The 21,383-nt window shown below is 33.8% G+C and overlaps 2 protein-coding genes across 2 annotated transcripts; both read left to right on the forward strand.

The window, feature by feature from the left end:
- The first annotated feature begins 1,833 nt into the window (after positions 1-1,833).
- LOC145138585 (uncharacterized protein At4g06598-like) lies at positions 1,834-4,392 on the forward strand. Its single transcript, XM_079072645.1, has 5 exons — positions 1,834-2,045; positions 2,552-3,229; positions 3,325-3,400; positions 3,483-3,609; positions 3,873-4,392. Exons 2-5 carry the CDS (start codon positions 2,568-2,570, stop codon positions 4,082-4,084), a joined length of 1,077 nt encoding a protein of 358 aa, XP_078928771.1. The 5' UTR covers positions 1,834-2,045; positions 2,552-2,567; the 3' UTR covers positions 4,085-4,392.
- Positions 4,393-14,463: 10,071 nt separating this feature from the next.
- Positions 14,464-19,133, forward strand: MLO4 (Seven transmembrane MLO family protein). The gene is made up of 16 exons (XM_079074144.1): positions 14,464-14,516; positions 14,701-15,191; positions 15,271-15,328; positions 15,611-15,834; positions 15,918-16,034; positions 16,176-16,236; positions 16,569-16,660; positions 16,780-16,854; positions 17,257-17,342; positions 17,441-17,490; positions 17,569-17,609; positions 17,694-17,867; positions 17,969-18,004; positions 18,115-18,182; positions 18,481-18,541; positions 18,628-19,133. The coding sequence occupies exons 2-16, from the start codon at positions 15,063-15,065 to the stop codon at positions 19,018-19,020; spliced, it is 1,665 nt and encodes a 554-aa protein (XP_078930270.1). The 5' UTR covers positions 14,464-14,516; positions 14,701-15,062; the 3' UTR covers positions 19,021-19,133.
- The last annotated feature ends 2,250 nt before the right edge of the window (positions 19,134-21,383 follow it).

The raw sequence follows: 21,383 nt of genomic DNA on the forward strand, positions 1-21,383 counted from the left end.
AAACAAGACATAATGCAAACTATACAAGCAGATATACAAGGATGCCAAAGAAACCCTCCAAGGTCTTATACCAAATGTCACGGGAACCCCCACGTGGTCTTCCATGCAAATGTCATACTAACATAACGCATAATCAATCAACCATCCACGTAACATAAAATGGGTCGGCCTTGGTGCCTTAGACCCATTGGTATAGTGAAAAGACTCACCTTTGTCTGCTAAATCTAAAAGCTGCTATCCTAATAGTCTGTAACCACCCGTGCTGAACAATAATAACATTACTCAAGGTTAAGACTGAACACAATCCAATTGAAGAATCCAAACCCCAAGTCCTATCACAATGGCCCAAAAGTCTTCCTTTGCTGGGCCCAAAGTCCATGTCCAATATCATTAATGGGCCTCATGGCCCAATAAAGCCCAACCATAGAAACCATGACCCAAAACAGATAAGTTGGCCTACCAATCCAAAACAGGACCAGGCCCAATGACTAATCAAGGCCCAAAAGCTTACAAGCCCAAAACAAGTCCAAGTCCATCTGCTGTGCGTACGCCTTGCGTACCACCCTGGTACGCGCAGCGTACTGGGTCCCTGGTCCGTACGCGCTGCGTACGCTAAGTTACACCCAGCGTACTAACATATTAATCACTTTCTTCCATTAAGTGTTTAATACTTGATTTTCTCACGTCCAATAATCAGATCTGAGCTCATTAAGACGTCCTAGGGCATAAAGTTGGCAACTTTATGCCTTTGCATGTCCCATATGTTCCCAACAACCCATTAAGACCTTTAAAAGGGTCTTAATCCATGCATGAGGTCAAAACACCCATCAAGACTTCATTTTTATGCTATGAATGAACCAAAGGACTTCAGATCTAGCCTTTTCAGCCTCTAGAGTTGCTCAACTCTCAAGAGGAGGTCAAAAACCAACTAAATGGACAAAATAGAAAACCCTAGCTAGATCTAATGAATAAGATGGCAAAATCAAAACTTTATACCTCTAGAAGCTCCTCAATGTGAACTAAATGCAGATTCTTGAAGCCCAAAGCCACTCCAAGCTTGCTTAGCAACTCCTCCTTCTTGAATGGACACTAAAATGGCCACAAATGCACTCCTTAAGCTCAAAACACACTCTCAAATGATTCTAGGGTTTTTAGGGACGTTTGACGGTGAATGAGGCTGATTAGGGTGGAGCTCAAATAAGATAAGGATGCTTATATAGGTCTCAAGTCCGAAAATTAGGGTTTGCATATTTGTCACGTACGCCCCGCGTACTCTTGGTACGTCGAGCGTACGTGCTGACCCTCCGCGATCATTTATGCATGGTACGCTAAGCGTACTTATGAAGTACGCCCAACGTACTTAAGGGACATAAAATGCAATAGTTAATAACTTCAAGGGCTTTTGTGGTAATACCTGAATTGGAGTGTTACAATGTTCTTCTTACACATCTTCCTATTCATTTTAAATGAAGATATGTGTCATGTTTAATGAAACTAATAATATTTTAATACATTTGTGTGACATGTTATCATTTAAGATAGATAGAAGGATGAAGATATGTGTCATGTTTAATGAAACTAATAATATTTTAATATATTTGTGTGACATGATATCATTTAAGATAGATAGAAGGATGAAGATATGTGTCGTGTTTAATGAAACTAATAATATTTTAATATATTTGTGTGACATGTTATTATTTAAGATAAATAGAAGGATGTATAGGAAGAAATATAGAAGATATTTAATTTCTTTTTCCAAAAATCTAAAAATCGATCTATGACCAAACCACAATCACACGAGATTAAAAGTGAGGAACTTAATCATCGATAAACAACCCAAGCCACGTCAACGACAATTGAAAAGATTCGAAAGACAGCACAACGCAAAAACGGGGGGCAAAAAGTGATCTTCCAAGATGAAGAAAACCCTAAAAATGGAAAACTAGAAGCAGCGAGAAGGGCCAGCACTTCGATTCCTTTCTCAATCTCTGTTTCCATGTAAATCACATTGCATTTCAAGATCTTCACTGCGTAAATTAAAGGTAAAACTCAGTTTAAATTCTCTCGAAATACCTGTTTCTTACTTTCTGCCTTAGTTCGAGCTCGGAGATCACCCAGTCTATTCAGAAAATATAAACGATGGATTAGTTATCGAAATTCGAGTTTTTAGATAGTTTAATTTGATTATCGGAGAAGAAGACCATACATAGCCTCGGGGTAAGATTTCACGAAGGGGATGAATCTTATGATTGTAAATAGATTCGAATTGCCGTTTTGTTGTGACAAAGATTCTTGTCGCCGGTTTTGATTATTGTATGAGTGTTTGCCTTTGACTAAGTTTGAAATCTTGAAGCTGCTCCAGATTGTACTATTGGTTTCATGCTCAGCTGATGGTATAGCTTATTAGGGTTATCCATGGTTATAACTGTTCTTCTATTTGAAATCTTGAAGTAGCAAAATCGTCAAGAATTAGACATGTAATTATGAAAATAAACCAGACTCCATTTGTTTATAATCATAGGATGACATTTGTTTTATGCTTTTGCAGGGTTTGTGATTTGGATATGGCAAACTCTAGAGGTCCATCAACAACAAGAAACATGGTGTACAATGGAAGACACTCTTTACTCCCCCCTAAATGTCCATTTCCAACCACTCCTCCATCATATTCTGATTACATCTCAAATCCTGCAATTGGACCAAAAGGAATACCAAAGTACAGAGATGTCAATTCACACCATCAACGTGCTTCATCTGAAAGCCTTCTAATTGAAGAACAACCTTCTTGGCTTGATGAGCTTCTTAATGAACCAGAAACATCTGTCCAAAGAGGCCATAGACGTTCATCAAGTGACTCTTTTACATATCTGGAAGCAGCCAATTCTGTTAATGTAGAATACGGTGTAAAAGATGAACACAAGATAAGAAACTTAATTTCTGTTCCTTCATGGGGGTCCCACGATTTTGATTTTTATAAAGATGCTAGAAGTGTCCCAAATAATCCTTTGATGAATATGAATCCTAAGTCAAGGGCATGGGATTCACCTTCACCACAAAATGGTCTTCAAAGATCAGTATCATTGGGTGCTTCAAATGAGATTCGTGGGATTGTTTCATCAATTAGGGAAAAACAAGATGGAGTTGAATCGGGCCCACATGATTCATCTGAAGATGCAAACCATGAAAGAAAAGATTTTTCAGAAACTGATACAAAACGTGCCAAACAGTAAGGATATGATTATATCTGTTTATGTTGTTGAAACTTTTATAAAGTTTGAAACTTTTTCATGTTTGTGGAAATTTATCATCTTTTGGATGCAGGCAGTTTGCTCAAAGATCACGGGTGAGGAAGCTTCAGTATATTGCTGAGCTGGAAAGGAATGTACAGGCTTTACAGGTAAGATTAAGATTAGGATTTGAGGAAAAAAAAGAAAAAACTTTTGAAGGATTCTTTATTCTTGTGGATGCTGTGATTTCAGGCAGATGGATCTGAGGTGTCAGCTGAGCTGGAATTCTTAAACCAGCAAAGTCTTATTTTGAGCATGGAGAACAAGGCACTGAAACAACGATTGGAGAATTTGGCTCAAGAGCAACTTATTAAGTGTTGTAAGTTTCTATATGATGCATCAGTTTCCACTTATCTCATTTTTGCTAATTTGGGTAACCAACTATCTTGTTAAAGAGTAAAGAGTAAAATAACTACAATTATGAACTTTTTAAATCGTTAAATTTAACGATATAAAATCATGACCATGGAATGTAATGACTCATTCCATTTCCATTTTCCATTCCATTTCAAGATTAACTTATTTAACTTTTTATGTTGAAAATTTCCATATACGAAAACTAAAAATGATTTATTTTTTTAGTGGAGCATGAAGTTTTGGAGAGAGAACTTGGAAGACTACGAGCCTTGTATCACCACCAACAACAACCACAACCACCACAAAGCCACCACCGGAGAACCGCCAGTCGGGAAAGACTCGATTCCCAATTTGCAAACCTTTCTTTGAAAAATACCGACTCTACTTCTGTTCATAACAACCCTGTTTCTAGCCACCAACAGCCGCCACGTATCTAAAAAATAAAAATAATTATTTTCTAATTTCAGTGGCTTGATTTGGCTTTTGGGGTTTGTGTTTGTGATAAAAAAAAAAATAGCATAATCTTACATGCGCCTGGTAGATGTTCCCTTTGGAATCGTTAAATTTTCTGATTAGGAACTCACCGGAGGTGGAAATTTGGGGGAAATGATATAAAAAGTTTTAGTTTCCCATTTGGTGTTGGGTGGATAGTTGTTGTCATCATAGACTTGTTTACTTTAATCATGAAATCTCTTTGTAATAAGACTAATAATCTTCTCAATGAAGTTGATGTTGGTTGTTCTCATGGGAAAAATCCATTGCATATATGTGAAATGGTCTAAATTATGCATACCACCCATCACAATAACCATGTTTTCGTTTTTTTGTTGATTATGTTATCGACTTTTGAGTTTGAATGGTATGTTGGGTGTTGGTGATGCTTAATGTTCGTTTATAGAGTTTCCACTAGATTTATACAACGATTTTATAGAGATTTTTGAGGCAAAACCTAGGTTGGGTTTGGGATTGGTTATTTAACTCAATAAGCATTTTTTGATAAAAGTGTTTATTAGCTTATTTGGTGATAAAAACAAGTTTCTAAAAAAATGTTTGGATTAGATTATGTGGTGGGAATAAGCTATAAGTTGATAAACCATTTAAAAAAAAAAGTGTTCGGATTTTTTTTAGAAAAATATTATACTTATTTTACGTGAAGAAGTTATGAGCCATTTTTTCAAAAATTAGGGGTGACTTTTTAAAAAGTCTTTTTGCCGGTGTTAAAAATTTGCTTTCAAAAACATTTTTCTATTTTTCAAACATGTTTTGTAAGTTTTTTTAGGAAAACTAATAAGTCAATAATCATTTTTCAAACTCAATCTCAAACACCTTTCTAATAGAAACCTAAACCTAGAAACAAAAAACTTAATGTCATACCGTCAGCGATCATCATCTAAACTTCATTGTCCTTACCCAACATGGAATCTTCAATGTATCCATGGAAGTTTTCGATTTATTGGTTCCGACATATCATATGTGTAGGAGAAGACAAAGGGTTGTTCTTCTTATTGATGAACATGTGAGTGTTTGTGTTATGTGAAAATCACATCTCATAAGAAGTGATGAACAAATTCATTCAAGAGATTATTTATTAACTAATAATATTATAAATATAAATAAACGATAAGATAAGATAATATTATTTTATTTTAGAAAAATAAAAGAAAACCATATGGACGATGATGGACCATATATGCCACACCATCTGTCTTACCTGTTAAATCGGGAAAACAAATCATGATATATTTGGGAGAAAATATCATAGTGTATCTATTAGATAACTACGTGTAAGGCCCATATATTACATGTGTTTATTTAAAAAAAAATATGAAAATTCTAAACATTTGAAAATGTTTGAATTTATAAAAAAAATATTCAATTATTAAAATTAAAGTGTTTTTTCTCTTTTAAATTTAAACAAATAATTTAGATAAAAAAACTAATGAAGTTTTAATTTAGAAATGTTTAAATTATAAAGAAAGTCAATTATTGAAATTGATATGCATTTATTATTACATTTATTGCAATTATTACATTTAAATATTATGTGAAATTTAATAAAATGGAAAACCCACAAAATGTCACGTGGAAAAAATTTAATTGAAAATAACCTCAAAATGACATGTGGCCAAATCAATGAGAATGTAACATGTGGCAAAAAGATTTTCATTTATTATAGTAGATGTTTAAAGTTCAATGACCTGTCACAATCTATTTTAAAAATAGATAATGAAGCAAATGTTTAAAAACCGGACACCTATGACGTTATATTATGGCATTAACCCTTTAATAAAACAATTGGATTCATAGTCCTCCTAATTTCCATGTGGGTTTGTCTAAATATGTTGTATAATTAATGCCCAACCATTCACATGAACATAACATAAGTTATCCATACATTAATTAGGGTTTATTGTTTATCAAAGCCTACCTGAAAACAAAAATGTGTGGTTCTCAACAAGCACATGATATATTCTCTTAGGACCTAAATCTTCTTCTTTCTTTCCATACTCTACGATTTTTTTTCTTTTCATCCTATGCTATTTTCTTGTCAACTTAGGCATAAAAAAACCCATAACTAATTAACTTTTCCCTCTTTTTTTGAACGACTAAATGGTTATATATTAAAAATCAAAAAAGTAGCAACGAGTTAGCACACATTTACAAGGTGTTCAAGGGGATTTGAAGCCGAAAAAATCCAACTAACGTTAACCTTTTGGTTCCTATCAGTAAACCTGTTGAATTAGGTGTCTAAGCTCATAACTATAATCTGTATATACTTAAATTGATAGTAGCACAGTTCTTTTGGGTTGCCCTCAAGACTAGCAACTAGAAATGATGATTTTGGAGAAAGAGGTTGATTTATTATTTAATTAATAAATTGAAATAAATGATTTATTAATATATTATGAAAATAATATACTAATTAGAAATAATAATATTTAATTAATATTTAATCAGAAATCAATTGGAATTAATTTTAGGATTAGAAAAATTAATTACAAATGCAGGGATTGAAGTGCAATTGTTCAATAGTTGAGCAAGAGGCAATTTAGAACCCTCCATGAATGCATGGACGATTTCTTGGAGATTAAGGAGTTCTAGAATGGTCTTTGGTGGATAAACAGGAAGGTGGATAACTACCCGGTTTAAGGATATCTTGAATTAGGGTTTATCTAGGGTTTTCCGACTGCACTATATAAACAACCTAAACCCTCTAATTTTCGGCCACTGAATCTCTTGAAGAGCTAGCCAAAAATTTGAAGTCTCTCTCCTCCTTCTCAATCATTCTCTATTGCTAGTGTTGGGTGTGAACCACTAGAGGCGTGACATTTGTGACGCTTGCTCTCAAGGCTTCATCAACACAAGTATTTGGATTGTTATTACTACATAACAATCAAGGTATGATTACTTTAACCCTTATTTTGTTTATTTTGAATATATGCTAGTAGCTAGGGTTTTTCTATTTTGTTGTTCAAGTTGTATGTTCAATTAGATAAAACATAGATCAAATTTTATAGGGTTGCATACACACATAGGGTTACATGTTTTGCATAATATCCATCAAAACCAAAGGTATAAACTAATAATCAACAATAAAATAGAAAACCAACTCTCATTTCTGAATGTTATTGTTGAACACCACCTTTTTTCCTAACCTTCCAAAGCACCCAATATGTCGTCATCACAATAGCAATCAATGCATTCTTCTTAACCAAGGGCATATGTAGAGTCCAGCCTAATCATAACATCTAAAACACCCAAATGCGTAGTGAAAGAAAGCTCCAACAAACTAGATAGGGCATTCCAAGTCCTCACAACAATCACATTGACCAAACAAGTGAAGTAAATATTTTGACTGCAACGAACACTCAGGACAAAGAACCATAGGAATATCAATGCCTTCTCGACAAAGTTCATTATGAAAGGAAGTCGATTTAAACAAAGACGCCAAAAGAAGATATTTACATTTCAAGGGACGTATTTATTCCATCTCGTTTCGCCACTGTCGTCCAATTTGTTTTTTTGTGTCTTTAACAGTGAGCTTACTTTTCCATTTTTTTTCATAAAGTTAATAATTAAAGTGATATAATTAGTTGTTACTTAATTTAGATATTAATCCCTCCAACACTTACCAAAGTTTTAATGGGATTTTGTTTAAAAAACATCATATTACAAGGCTATTGTCATACCTTGTAAATATTGTGGGGTTCTTGATTATATTCATCGCCATGCCTTTGGAATTGGTCAAGCTACACCATAAGCTTGTGATTGTTACTAATTGTATGTAATTATACATAAATAAACCTCTTAAGTAAAAATAACTCATAAAATTATGTGAGTGTTAAATGGTGGTTGTGAATCATATCTTGGTGGTTAATGGTCTAGTTAGTTGGTTTTGAACTTTTAATAGATGGATAATGGAGCAGTGAGATGGCCATAAGGTTACATGGTGTAAGTGACACATCTATGGTGTGATGCTAAGATAGAGCACCATCACGGTGTAAACACTGCCCCTCTCAACCATGACGCTGAGGTGAAGTCGAGCATAATGACCCATTTACAACTGACCACGATCGCTTATTTCTCTCTCATCTATTCTTCTCTCCTCCTTCTCCATTTCCTCTTATTGTGATGACCACACCCTCATGTTATAGTGTGAAGATGGTGTTGAAGTGGAAGAGGGTGGTTGAGGGGTGGCGTGATGATCAAACCTGCCAACCTAAGGTCTAAATGAATAGTGTGGAATGTAGATGTAAGGTGAATGATGTGGAATATGGTAAAAGTAATGAAGCGTTGAAAAAAAATCTATCTCAAAACAACGTTCTAAGATATGGCAATGCCACTATTGTCACGCCAACGCCATATAAACAAATGAACACGTCACCTTCGACCTGTAAAATAAAAAGTAGAATTGACAAAAAAAAGTGATTTACATAATATATATTTCTTTTAAAAATAACTTAAGTAGTGATTTGGAACGTTTGGCGGACATTTTAAATCTTTTACATATTTGGTAAATATGTAAAAATAAAATTAAAATATTTTTGTTTTGATTCAAATGACCATCGAAATCTCGATTTTAACTAGATTTAGCCACTAAACATCTAATTATGTTAAATTAAACCCTAAAGTATGAACTTTTGTTCGTTTTGGCCATTCCAACCTCATGCACCCGGGTAGCCGATTTCCCTGCCTATGTGGCCTAAGTGGGGGTAAATATATTTATTCATGTTGACATTAAGTTTACACCGAAAATAATAAATAAATAATCATTTATATGTAAATCTATTTATCATAAATCTATCACAAACAATTTATAATGGTTGTCAAAATTAGTTGTTACAGAAAATTTAATATGTAATTTAATTTTAAAGAAAAAACATCATAAATGGTCCCTGTGGTTTCCCAAAATCTGAAGTTTAGTCCCTGTGGTTTAAAAACGCCATAGATGGTCCCTGTGCTTTCAAAACTTTTGACGATTGGTCCTTATTGCTAACTCCGTTAAATTTGTCCGTTAACTAAAGGGCATTTTCGTCTTTTCACGATCACAGGGACCATTTATGAAGTTTTTCTCTTATTTACAAAGGGGTCTCTCTCTCTCTCTCTCTCTCTCTCTCTCTCTCTCTCTCTCTCTCTCTCTCTCTCTTTGACGCCTGCTTCCCCCTCATTTGTTTCCCTCTCTTGAGGAAATAGTCAACCAAGCCACCTTCCTCCCCTACGACAAATCCCAAATGGAGTTCTACGTCGATGACCTGGTTCCATGGCTAGAAAACCAGACCTCGAACCTTGCCACCGGATCCGCCAGCGCGTCAGTAACCATGGCCATGGACGCGTTGGTGCCAAGCTCCAACACCCATCTGCAAACGCTGCGGTCAGCTGCTAATGGCTCCATGGTTCCGGGTTCCACTCGGGTGACGTCGTGCAGTGGTGATCAGTCAGGTTTTATGGACCAGTGGGTGGCTCGCAGTGGTGCCGCGGTGGCGCATGAGTGGAGCAGCTGCAAGGACCAGAGTGTAAGTGGGAGTGCGACTTTTGCTGGAATGGAGAGTGGTCTACAAATGACAGTTGAAACTTGCGAGAGGGAATTCGGTGGGAAAGCGTTCACCTCTACTTACACAGGGTCGCCGGAAAATACCACCTCCGGTAAACGGTCCACAGAGTCGACATCTCCCGATGATAATGACTCCGTTGGTCATAGTAAACATCAGGTATATAATTTTATACAATATATTAACCAATTATCTTTATTTTGATAAAAGACTTTTGAACTAAAATTGTGTATCAAACTAGAAATCGGACCCCCCTTCGATTCATAGAATCCGATCGACAAACACAGTCACCCAACGTCGCATCCTCCTTCTCCTTCTTCTAATCTCGATCACAGTTCTCCTTTTTCTCCTTTCTGAATAGACTAGCCTCTTCTTTTATCTTTTATTTTTTACATTTGCAGCTATTAGGGATGATGATAATGGAGGAATATAGGAGGTCTTTGGTGATTGAAGGTGACGTTGGGTAGTGATGTTTGTGTGGGTGGTGTAGGGGGATGAAGAGGAGAGAAGAAGTTGATGAAGGTAAGTGAATGGAGACTGGAATTAGAAAGCTGCGAAGGTTTGTTTGAAGGTCAATTTCTATGGGTTTATGGAGTAGGACTGTAGGGTAAGGTGGCTGGAAGTTTTGAGGAAATAAGGGTGGTGATGGGTGGTGGTTTTGGTGGTGAAATGGTGAAGGTGGGTCTTGGTGAAGCGGTGGCTGGAATGGAGATTGTGGAGCTGGGAACGGTGTTCGGTGATGGTGAATGGAGGAATAAGGTGATTCATGATGGTAGAAGGTGGCGATGGTTGTGTGGATCTTGGGAGGTTGATGATGGTCATGGAGAGAGAGAGAGAGAGAGAGAGAGAGAGAGACCCTTAATAAATAATAATAATAATAATAATAATAATAATAATAATATTATTATTATTATTAAATAAGAGAAAAACTTCATAAATGGTCTCTGTGATCGTGAAAAGACGAAAATGTCTTTTAGTTAACGGACAAATATAACAGAATTAGCAATAAGGACCAATCGTCAAAAGTTTTGAAAGCACAGGGACCATCTATGACGTTTTTAAACCACATGGACTAAACTTCAGATTTTGGGAAACCACAGGGACCATTTATGATATTTTTTCAATTTTAAATAAAAAATATAATTGAATGTTGTAAGTACATGCACTTTTTAAGAATTTAAAAACCTATATTATGGATTATCATGTATAACCATATTTAATATTTACTTATATCAAGTCTAATAATTAGTTAAGATTGAATTTATATAAATTCTAACAATTAGTTAAGATCGAATAAATAAATTTCGTCTAACTTTTTCTTCTCTCTCTCTCTCTCTATATATATATATATATATATATATATATATATATAGGCTTAGGTTATTCTATTTAAACTAATTATTGTGTTATTGTATGCATAAATGTGGGCCAATCATTTTACTTAATTTAAGAAAGTGATTAATATATATTATTAAATTAAAGATAATTGAAAAATACCATCTAATTTCATTCTAAGGGTATTTTAGACAATTGAGATAAATTTAAAAAAGGAAAATTCTATATTTTTGGGGATAATTAACTCTCTTGATTTTAAAATTCTAATTTTTTAATTACTTTAATTTTAATTATAACGTAATTTTTATAATTAAATCCGATTTTATTCTGTTAGAATCAAATTCTCTACAAATTTCAGGATACATATTTTTATTAGAATGATATTCTATGAGAATGTCAACACCGACTAATAACACATTTTTGGATACAACTTCAAATTTTTCATTACATTCTTAAAAAAGTAAAAACTTTATATAATAGTCTATGACAATGAAATACTCACTAATAACAAATAAAAATATGTATATTATTCGACCTTAATATTCTAGCAGAATATTTTATTATATATACTCCTATCATTCTATTGTAGATTATTCTATCAGAATAATAGTTCTTTCCTTGATCATCCATGAAATTATACATTTAACGAAAATAACTGCCATGAATCAAATCATGTAAGAATAATATTCTCTGAGAATGCTTAGAATCACTTTCAAATTTGCGGTCCGTTCTTCAAGCATCAACTTCTATCAAAACAAGACCAAATTGTAGTTTAGATTCCAACAGAATTGGAATTCATGATTTCATTCCAACAGAGTTGGAATTCATGATTTCATTCCAACAGAATTGGAATTCATGATTCTTTTTATCTTCTTCATGTCAATCTCAAGAATTGTACCACACGTTTATGTTTTCTTTCCCTTAGATCACAATGTACTCCATGTCTATCAAAATTCACAACTATACAATAAGATCATCAAGATAATTGATTTTTTTTTATCTATTTAACTAGTAAAACTCAATCAAAAGAAACATACCCAATCAAAGAAGAGATCATCACCATTGTTCTTCCTTCTCTTTTCTGCCAAATGAAGCAACCAAAGCCTTCCCTGTTCTTCCTTCTCTTTTCTGGAGAAAGAAACTCTCTCTCACTTTATTCCTCTGTCCTTCCCTGCACTTTATTCCATTCAAAAGCAACAAGGTTTTAATTTTACTTGATTGTTTGTTCTAATTCATTCATAAGATGTACTTGTTCGAGGTACGTATCTAATAGCATACCTGAGATAGATCTATACATAATTTTAATCTAACTATAGTCCTCATATCTAATCCTCAATAACGATTGCAGAAGGACTAAATGAAAGACAGTATGTACTTATCTAATTGCTTTAACAAATCCACATTATCTAATTCCAGAAGAAATTATGTCAATCCGAATTTCTAAAAACCCTAATTCCCAAAATTCAATTGAATCCCCAACGAAAAGCAGTACATTAGACATAAATGTAATACAGACAAACAGGAACGACATCTCGAAACACTAACATCATATAAGTACGACTGAACTAACTTGAATCAACAAAATCAAATAGGAAAAAAAAAGGTACTTATAAACAAAGGGAGACGAACCATGTTTGAAGAAGTATAAGAATATAAAGAAACCTGAACCTTCAGGCGGAATAGACAAATCCGTTTGTTGAGAGCTTCAACGACGTATTCTTCCGTCGAGCCAATGCCACCGAAGCCCCACCTATCGTCGGACCCTCTTCTAGCCTCACCCCTCGCTGTTAGAATCAGAAGAGAGTAAGCAGAGAGTTGTTAATCAACCCTTGCTGCCCTCGCTTCACCCTCCTCTCCATCTGATTCAGTCGATTAAACCACCTAAAACACCCCCTTGGAGATCAACGATCTTCTTTGCCTTCCCCATTCGTGTGGCTGCTGATCGGGCCAGAAAGAAAAGAAAGAAAACGCCGGTGATAGTCGGTCGGCCGGTGCCCCACAATTTATGTCATCGATCTCCCACAGCTTTCGTCCCGTTCTTTCCCCTGTGCCCGATCGGTCAAAAGGACGATACACAAACCAGAAGCAAAAAACATGGAACGAGAGTCGATGAAGCCACATAGGGGTGGAGGCGTGGGGCTCTTTGATAAAGCGATGATGGTAGGGGTAGGGGGCACTGGTGGAGTCGGTGACCTGCTGGAGTTGGAGATGGCGATGGCAATCGATTTTTGTAGAACTCAAGATCGATTTTGTAGTCCATTCTAATTTTGCAGATCGGCCAAGATTTGGCTTTTAGATAAAGAGGGGAACGAGATTTAAATTGGAGAGATTAGGTCAATACCATGATTATAAGGATTAATTTTGGAAGTTACTAAACAAATTAAATTACCCTAATTTATTTATTAAATTATTTAATTTTAATTGGCTCACATTTATGCATACAATAACACAATACTTAGTTAAAACATTTGAACCTAGCTCTCTCTCTCTCTCTCTCTCTCTCTATATATATATATATATATATATATATATATATATATATATATATATATATATATATTCTATTCTTTTGAGTTTGTATTTTTTTTTATATATATTTGGTCTTTTATTGAAGTTTTATAACGGTTTATTCTTTTCCAAAAAAAATCATATTTTTAGAAAAGAAAAATATAAAAATGGGAGAAATAGTGATATTACTTGAATTGAATTAAAAAAAAAAAAAAAAAAAAAAAAAAAAAAAAAAAACTCATATATGACCAAACTCAAAAGCCAAAACTTTAATATACTATAATATATTTATATACTTTACGGTTTTTTTTAAAAGGTTATCAAATTGATGAAAAATAAAACGAAAAAACTAAATAATAATAATAATAATAACAACAACAACAACAACGAAAAAAACTTAAAAATAAGCTTAGTTTTAACTAAAAAATAATATATATATATATATATATATATATATATATATATATATATATATATATATATATATAATAAAAACACAAAACTAAGTTTACTTTTATTAAAAGAAATTACTTTTTTAGAGTTCGAGATCTAATTTAAAATGATAAAAAAATTAATGGCTAAATCGAGTTATTTTATCTCCACTTAAACCATGTGGGGTGCCACGTTGACAGGACCAGATAACCCAGGTATAGGGGTCGAAACGGTCAAAATGACCAAAAGTTCAGAATTTAGGATCTAATTTGTCAAGATCAGATATTTATTTGTTAAAAGAGTTTTTTTTTTTCTAAAATTTAAATTAGATCAGTAGTTAAATAAGTAATAACTTTCTTTTCAGGAGTTTAACGGTGATCCTCTGAGTCAACTTTTTTTTTTTTTTTTTTACGCAAACTTTTGCTTTCCCTACTTTTCATAGAATTAAACAACACAAATGGGTGCTAATACTTGTAAAAGGCAGGGCAGAGAATCCAGGGGGGTGGATCTGCACATGCATATCCACTTCAAAACACAAACCACGGTAAGATTCTCGAACGTAACCTTCCATGAGAAAGACAGAGAAGACCCACAAAAGAAAATTATAAAATTTGTATATAACTCGAACGTAATCATATATACAAAAAATAAAAATTATATTTCTAAGTTTTACACATTAAATTGTGTTTGTTTTCTTTTGATATACAAGTTTAATGGCATGTGGGCAGGTAGGGTTTGAAGGAACAAGAGCAAATGTGAGCTCATCACTTCCAATGCAGTTGGAGTTCGAAACGTATTTTTCTCCATTAATAAACCCATCAAATTACACCCCACAATGCACACATACACATACAGCCTAAACTTTAGCATAATTTGTGTAGACCAACTGCAAGTTCTAAAGAAAGAGAGATCACTCTCCCTCTGTTTCAAAAGATTCCAAGATCGGTTTCTTATTATTTAAATAACACCCACGTTAAACCGCGAAATGCGCAGCATTTCGAGAGAAACCCCACTTGAAAATACTCTGAAAGTTGTCGTCTTTCTTGAGAGAGTGAAGGGAAAAGTTTCTTTTTGATGCAAGAAAGTGAAAATGGAGGAAGAACTTATCAGGCATGGGAGATCTTTAGCTGAAACACCAACATGGGCTGTTGCTACAACTATTACTTTCATGGTTTTTGCTTGCTTGTTGGTTCAAAGATCGATTTACAGATTTGGGAGGGTAATTTTTGTGTTTTTCCATTTTTTGTTTAGATTTTCTGTTGAAATTTTGAATGATTTGTGAGATTCGTGGTATGCAGTGGTTGCAGAAGACAAGGAGAAAGGCGCTGTTAGCTTCTTTAGAAAAGATCAAAGAAGGTTAGCCACAAGTTTGTCATCAAATAGTTATGTTTTATAATTTCAAGTTCAATTTGTACTTATTTGTTATGTATATTAATGTGATTTCATTTTGGGTTGAGCAAATCATGTTTTGGGGGATCATCTTTGGATTGAAAAAGCAATGCGACAGTTTTATGGATTCTCATAAAACAATATTGAATGTTTTGATTATTTAAGCTTTCAGCAAAAAAAATATTGCATTTAAGATATGTCTGATGGTAGTTGAATAATCTTGTATAAAAATCTTTAATTTTGATACAGAACTTATGCTTCTTGGACTCATATCTTTGTTATTGGGGCAATGGGCAAGGGTGATTTCACAGATTTGTGTGGATTCCTCACTCTTTAGTAGTAAATTCTTCCTTTGCTCCAAAGAAGATTTTGAGATGGATAAAATTGTAATTTTCTCAAGATTCACTTCCTTTTCAAACGAGTCTGAAACACCTCCAGAAGGGCTTAATACTCATTTTCATCAGTGTGGTGAGGTAAAAAAATTGTGCCTCATTTCTTCATTGTTATGATTTATGAAGGTAAAGTTAGTGAACATATTTTGATTTTTATTTTGTAGGGGAGAGAACCGTTTGTTTCTTATGAAGGTCTTGAGCAACTTCACAGATTCTTGTTTGTTCTTGGGATCACTCATGTTTTATATAGTTGTGTGTCTGTTGGTTTGGCCATGATTAGGGTATATTATCTATCTACTGCATTTGGCATGCATTGGACTGAGACTGGTGTTTTGTCTGTGCAAAAGACGTGAATGCCCTCCTCATCTTCATCATCTAAAATAGCCCCATAGAGGTTGTTAATGGGCATGTTTTATATGCAGATATACAGCTGGAGGAAATGGGAATATCAAGCAAGCCTATTGGCAGCCGAAAACTTGCAAGGTTTTCTTCTACATTTCATGCTTGATAAATAATATTTAGAAAAGTTAGGACTTAATGGGGAAAATTTCATTTCTCTAACATTCTATTTTTAGTTGTTCTTTCTAAAAAAATCCATATGTATTGAGAGGTTGTTTCTTTCTGACTTAATAGGCTTAAGGGTTAAATACTTAAATTGGACAACTATACATGAATATTGTGAAATTTGATTTTTGGAATGTAAGGATAAATGGTCATTTAGTCTCGTTGAGACGGTTTATTTCTATTCTAGAAAAGAAAAAGACTTAATGGGTACAACACTTTGTTTGCTTATTTGTTTTGGTGTATGTTTATAGTGAGGAAGATAAAGGTGATGAGGCGCCAAGTCACTTTCATTAAACATCATGCAACACATCCATGGAGCAAGAGCCGGATTCTTATTTGGATGGTATGGATTATCCAACACATTTTTAACACGTTTAAATTTCAAGATCATGCAATTAGATGAATTTTTCTTTTCAAATTGAATCACCAAGTGTTTTTATGTGTTGTTGTTTGTTATTACAGCTATGTTTTCTAAGACAATTCAAAAGTCCAATGCAAAAGTCGGATTATGCGGCTTTGCGGTTGGGTTTCATCACCGTGGGTATTTGACTTTGGCTCTGTTTCTTTCTTATTTCCATTAAGTCGTTCTTTCTGCATTAAGTCACGAGTTAAATGCAAGAAACAGGAATGTAATTTCATTGATTTGTTTATTATATCATTTTAATTTCGTTTCATCCTCGTAACAACATTATACTTTGAAAAATCTACCAAGTTATAGCAACATCATCCAAATACAAAGTAAAATTCTATAATTGTGTAGATTTTTCGAAGTATAATGCCTTAATAAGTAGAAAGTAATTCAATGTACAATGAGGTAATAAAAAGAAATGAAAGCAGAATTTACGATAAACAAACAAATGAAAGTATGTTTCTATTTCTTGCATTGGGCCCATAAGTCAAAAATAAACATCTTACTATCTTGGTGTGTTGTGTATTCAGACTCACAAATTGCCACTTTCTTATAATTTCCACAACTATATGGTGCGAAGCATGGAAGATGAATTTTATGAAATTGTGGGAATTAGGTATAAATTTCTTTTTCGTTCTTAAAACTTATATAAACCATAGTTATCTCACATTCTTGAGTTATAAATAATGTTCGTTATCAATTATCATTTTGCAGTTGGCCACTTTGGGCTTATGCCATACTATGCATCTTCATCAACATTCATGGTAAACTTTTTATTCACATTTGAAAGTAAATTTTACATAATTTCCAACATGTTTTTGATTGATTTTGGGGTATTGTAGGTCTTAATATCTACTTCTGGCTTTCTTTTGTCCCTGCCATTGTAAGTCTATGTGTTTTCTTTTCAATTGATTAATAAATCTTGTAATACTTAATGTTTTTTTTTAATGTGTTTTTTGGTTGAAAGCTTGTGTTGTTGGTGGGGACAAAACTTCAGCATGTTGTCTCCTTATTAGCTCTTGAAATAGTGGAGACAAGGGGCCCATCTGCTAGAGCAGCTCAAGTAAAGCCGAGTGATGAGCTTTTTTGGTTTGGTAAACCAGAAATATTGTTACGTTTGATACAATTTATCTCCTTTCAGGTGAATTTTTTATTACTTCTTTACATGTTTCCAAAAGACATTAATACCCTCCTCCTCATCATGTTTCCATGATTCTGAATTTTTACATTGCCCAAATGCAGAATGCATTTGAGATGGCAACATTCATCTGGTCTGTGGTAAGTAAACCCTCTTCATGCATCAACATTTAATGAAATTTTATCGTTTTTTCCTAAAAAATAAATAAAATTGCTCATGAGTTGTTCTATAAAACAATCACCTTTTGCAGTGGGGATTCAAACAACGATCATGTTTCATGAAGAATCACACAATGATAGGTATTAGGCTGACTTGTGGGTATGTTTCTCTTTACAAATTTGAAAATAATATCCTAAAAATGACAATTTTTTTCATCTTTCACCACTTTTGTTTATTATAGCATCATACTTTTGTTTCTTCTTATTACAACATTGTACTTTGAGAAATCTTCCCAATTATAGCAATGTATACAAAGCAATTTTCAGTGCTATAATTGAGTAGATTTCTCATAGCATTATTTTCTAATAAGAAAAACATAATAAAGGTACAAATGTAAAATGTTATAACTATTTCTAATCACATCTTTATTTTTTTGGTTACATTGTCATGATTGCAGGGTTCTTGTTCAGTTTTGGTGTAGCTATAGCACAGTTCCTTTGAATGTCATTGTTACACAGGTTCATATTATAAAATGATAAAATCATCAAGAAATTTTAAGTTTTTTGTTACATTGTTCACTCATTTTTTTTTAATTTTTTTTTAGATGGGTTCAAAGTGTAAGAAAGCATTGATAGCAGAAAGTGTTCGTGAATCACTTCACAGTTGGTGTAAACGAGTAAAAGAAAGATCAAAAACACTTCACTCGGTTGCTACAAGGTCAACATGTTCACTTGGGTCAACCATTGATGAAGGTGATGAAGTAATTACAGTGGCTTCAGGGACTTTATCTCAGTCATCATCCACCGGAACACTTACTCAGATGGAGGATAACCGGAGCTCCGGCGATGCCAACCACCCACCGGAGCAAGAACTTTCGTTCAGGATGTCTGAATATTTGTCTGATACGATTAGACATGCTCCACCAAATCAGGGCATTGAAGAGCATGAAGTTGAAGTTGAAGTTGAAACTCTTCAAGATTTGTTTCGGAAGACGTGAAACTTTAAGTTCTTCAATTGGATCTTTAAGACATTGGTGTTGGCATAAACCCTAACTTGAGTTGACATTATATCCGATATTTCATACTTTAGAGGTGAAATATTTCCTTTAAATGTTGTTATCATTACTAATAAACAATATTTACTTCATAACCACAAACATGCATCAAGAATCCTCTTCAGCAACCCTAATTTCATCTCAGATACATAAAAAAGAAGAAATAGAGATTATAAAAGTGTTAAATAGGCCATTGTAGTCATGATTTTGTCGCCTTTTAGCCACTTGAGTAGGTTTCAACCGGTTTCCAGGTTGCCACTTGCCACATGGCTGTGATGTGGCTCCTAGAAGACAAATTTGATTTTCCTCTAGCCACTTGAGTAGGTTTCAACCGGTTTCCAGGTTGCCACTTGCCACATGGCTGTGATGTGGCTCCTAGAAGACAAATTTGATTTTCCTCTAGTCTAGGTATCTTTCATGTGTATTTAGTCAATAGATAGTTCAAGCATAACAAGAATGATAGAAGTAATGATTATATTATATTAACGGTATCTTTCATGTGTATTTAGTCAATAGATAGTTCAAGCATAACAAGAATGATAGAAGTAATGATTATATTATATTAACGGTGTCTAGTGGTTAACGGTCACTTTTCTAACTGGTATTTCCATCATATGCCCGGGTTACAAGAAATCCAGTTTAGAATAATTCAAAAGGACACTCACGAATTTGGGCATAGAAACGTAAGCCAAATTGCCAGAGAATTCTGAGTCTGTTCAAGAAGGAGAGATGAGAAGCTTTTGTGGAGGCTTAATAGAGAAGCCGTATTTACACTTTGAGAGATTAAGGTTTCTATCTTTTAAATTATTTTAATAAATCACAAATTAATAACATAATCAATGGTTTTTAAAACTGGCGAGATTTGTCAATCTTACCATAACTACCCACTAGACACCGCCAGGGGCTCTGCCCCTTGGATCCCGCTAGGGGTGCTGCCCCTAGGACCCTACAAAGGGGCGTGGCCCTCTTGACCCCCGTCATTCTGACTTATAATTTGATCTTATATATGCATGCACTTCGTATTCACCAGACATATAACATAGACTACAAATAATAAGCCACTTAGCGCACATGTTAGTTTCAATTACACAAAATGTCTGGTAACACTAAAATCACCAACAATAACCATTTTGTTTCTCTCAATATCCTTGAATATGTCTTGCCTTATTAGTTGAATGAGATCGCATTTGTCACGCATTGTCTCAATATCCTTGAATATGTCTTGCCTTATTAGTTGAATGAGATCACATTTGTCACACATTGTAGCCGGCATGGTTGTTTGTAGGAATGTGGGGTTTAAATGTTTTTATCTTAGAATGAGGTTAATTACCGATAATCTTGGTTGTTTGTAGATAGAGAAAAGATGGTCATTATGACATACTTACACCGAAAAGACGTTTAGTGACACCTAGGGTTTATCAATTAATGTTTTGCAATTTACTGGAATATGGTCATTATAACATACATACATACATAGTCTATATATTCGATATAATTTTGCAATTTAATGATTGTTTTAAATCTTCTATATATACAATATGATCAAATACCTAGTCAAGTTCGACTTTTTGTCTGCGACCTTTTAATGATTGTTTTAGCTCTTGTATATATAATATGATCACATTCATAGCGTTACTAACACAAACACATTTGTTATATCTTTACATATTTCTTGTATCTCGTAATGTCTTTTTCATCCTCCATGTGCACCTCCAAGAATAACAAACCAAAGCTGACCCATGAAGAGTACATTACTAAAATTGGGAAGTTTTGTGCAGAGGAGATAAAGAAATCAAATAAAAGCAAATCAATGTAGAAAAATCAAGTAACTTCCATTTCTACAAACGAAGAAAGCAGGGAAAAAGTGTTTAAGGATTTGCAGGGGGCTCATGCTACTCGAGTAAGGGATTTGGCGTTTTTTTATCTTACAAAAGAAAATGCTAGTGACCATGCTTTTAGGAGGTCCATGGAAGATGTTATTAGAAGCTTTGTGAATCGAAAGAAGGACAAGGAGTTCTTTGTTGAAAAACATAAATCTTTTTGAAGACTTCTTGTTATTGTTATTGAAGACTTTTTGTAATGGTTACAAAATTTGTGTACCCCTTCCCTTATGTTACCAACTTCTAAACATGTGGTTTGTGTACCCCTTATGTTATCTTAATATATTTCCTTTTATGTTATCATCTCTAAAACATGTGTGTAGTATGTATCAACTGATGGTCTTTATTACTTGTCACAGTAACCACAAAAACATGTGTAATCACATGTATCATCCCTTCATCTCTAATAACGTATATGTACCAACC

Source organism: Lactuca virosa, chromosome 9, assembly GCF_052849685.1.
Source record: "Lactuca virosa cultivar CGN04683 chromosome 9, Lactuca_virosa_CGN04683_v6, whole genome shotgun sequence".
Classification (NCBI taxonomy): Eukaryota; Viridiplantae; Streptophyta; class Magnoliopsida; order Asterales; family Asteraceae; genus Lactuca; species Lactuca virosa.

What these genes read in the sequence shown, in the direction of transcription:
- LOC145138585 (XM_079072645.1), top strand. Translation starts at nt 2,568, where the DNA reads ATGGCAAACTCTAGAGGTCCATCAACAACAAGAAACATGGTGTACAAT. An exon ending in GGAATGTACAGGCTTTACAG is followed by an intron (nt 3,401 to 3,482) that starts GTAAGATTAAGA and finishes CTGTGATTTCAG; the next exon opens with GCAGATGGATCTGAGGTGTC. An exon ending in AGAGCAACTTATTAAGTGTT is followed by an intron (nt 3,610 to 3,872) that starts GTAAGTTTCTAT and finishes TTATTTTTTTAG; the next exon opens with TGGAGCATGAAGTTTTGGAG.
- MLO4 (XM_079074144.1), top strand. Translation starts at nt 15,063, where the DNA reads ATGGAGGAAGAACTTATCAGGCATGGGAGATCTTTAGCTGAAACACCA. An exon ending in ATTTTCATCAGTGTGGTGAG is followed by an intron (nt 15,835 to 15,917) that starts GTAAAAAAATTG and finishes TTTATTTTGTAG; the next exon opens with GGGAGAGAACCGTTTGTTTC. An exon ending in GGTATTAGGCTGACTTGTGG is followed by an intron (nt 18,183 to 18,480) that starts GTATGTTTCTCT and finishes TCATGATTGCAG; the next exon opens with GGTTCTTGTTCAGTTTTGGT.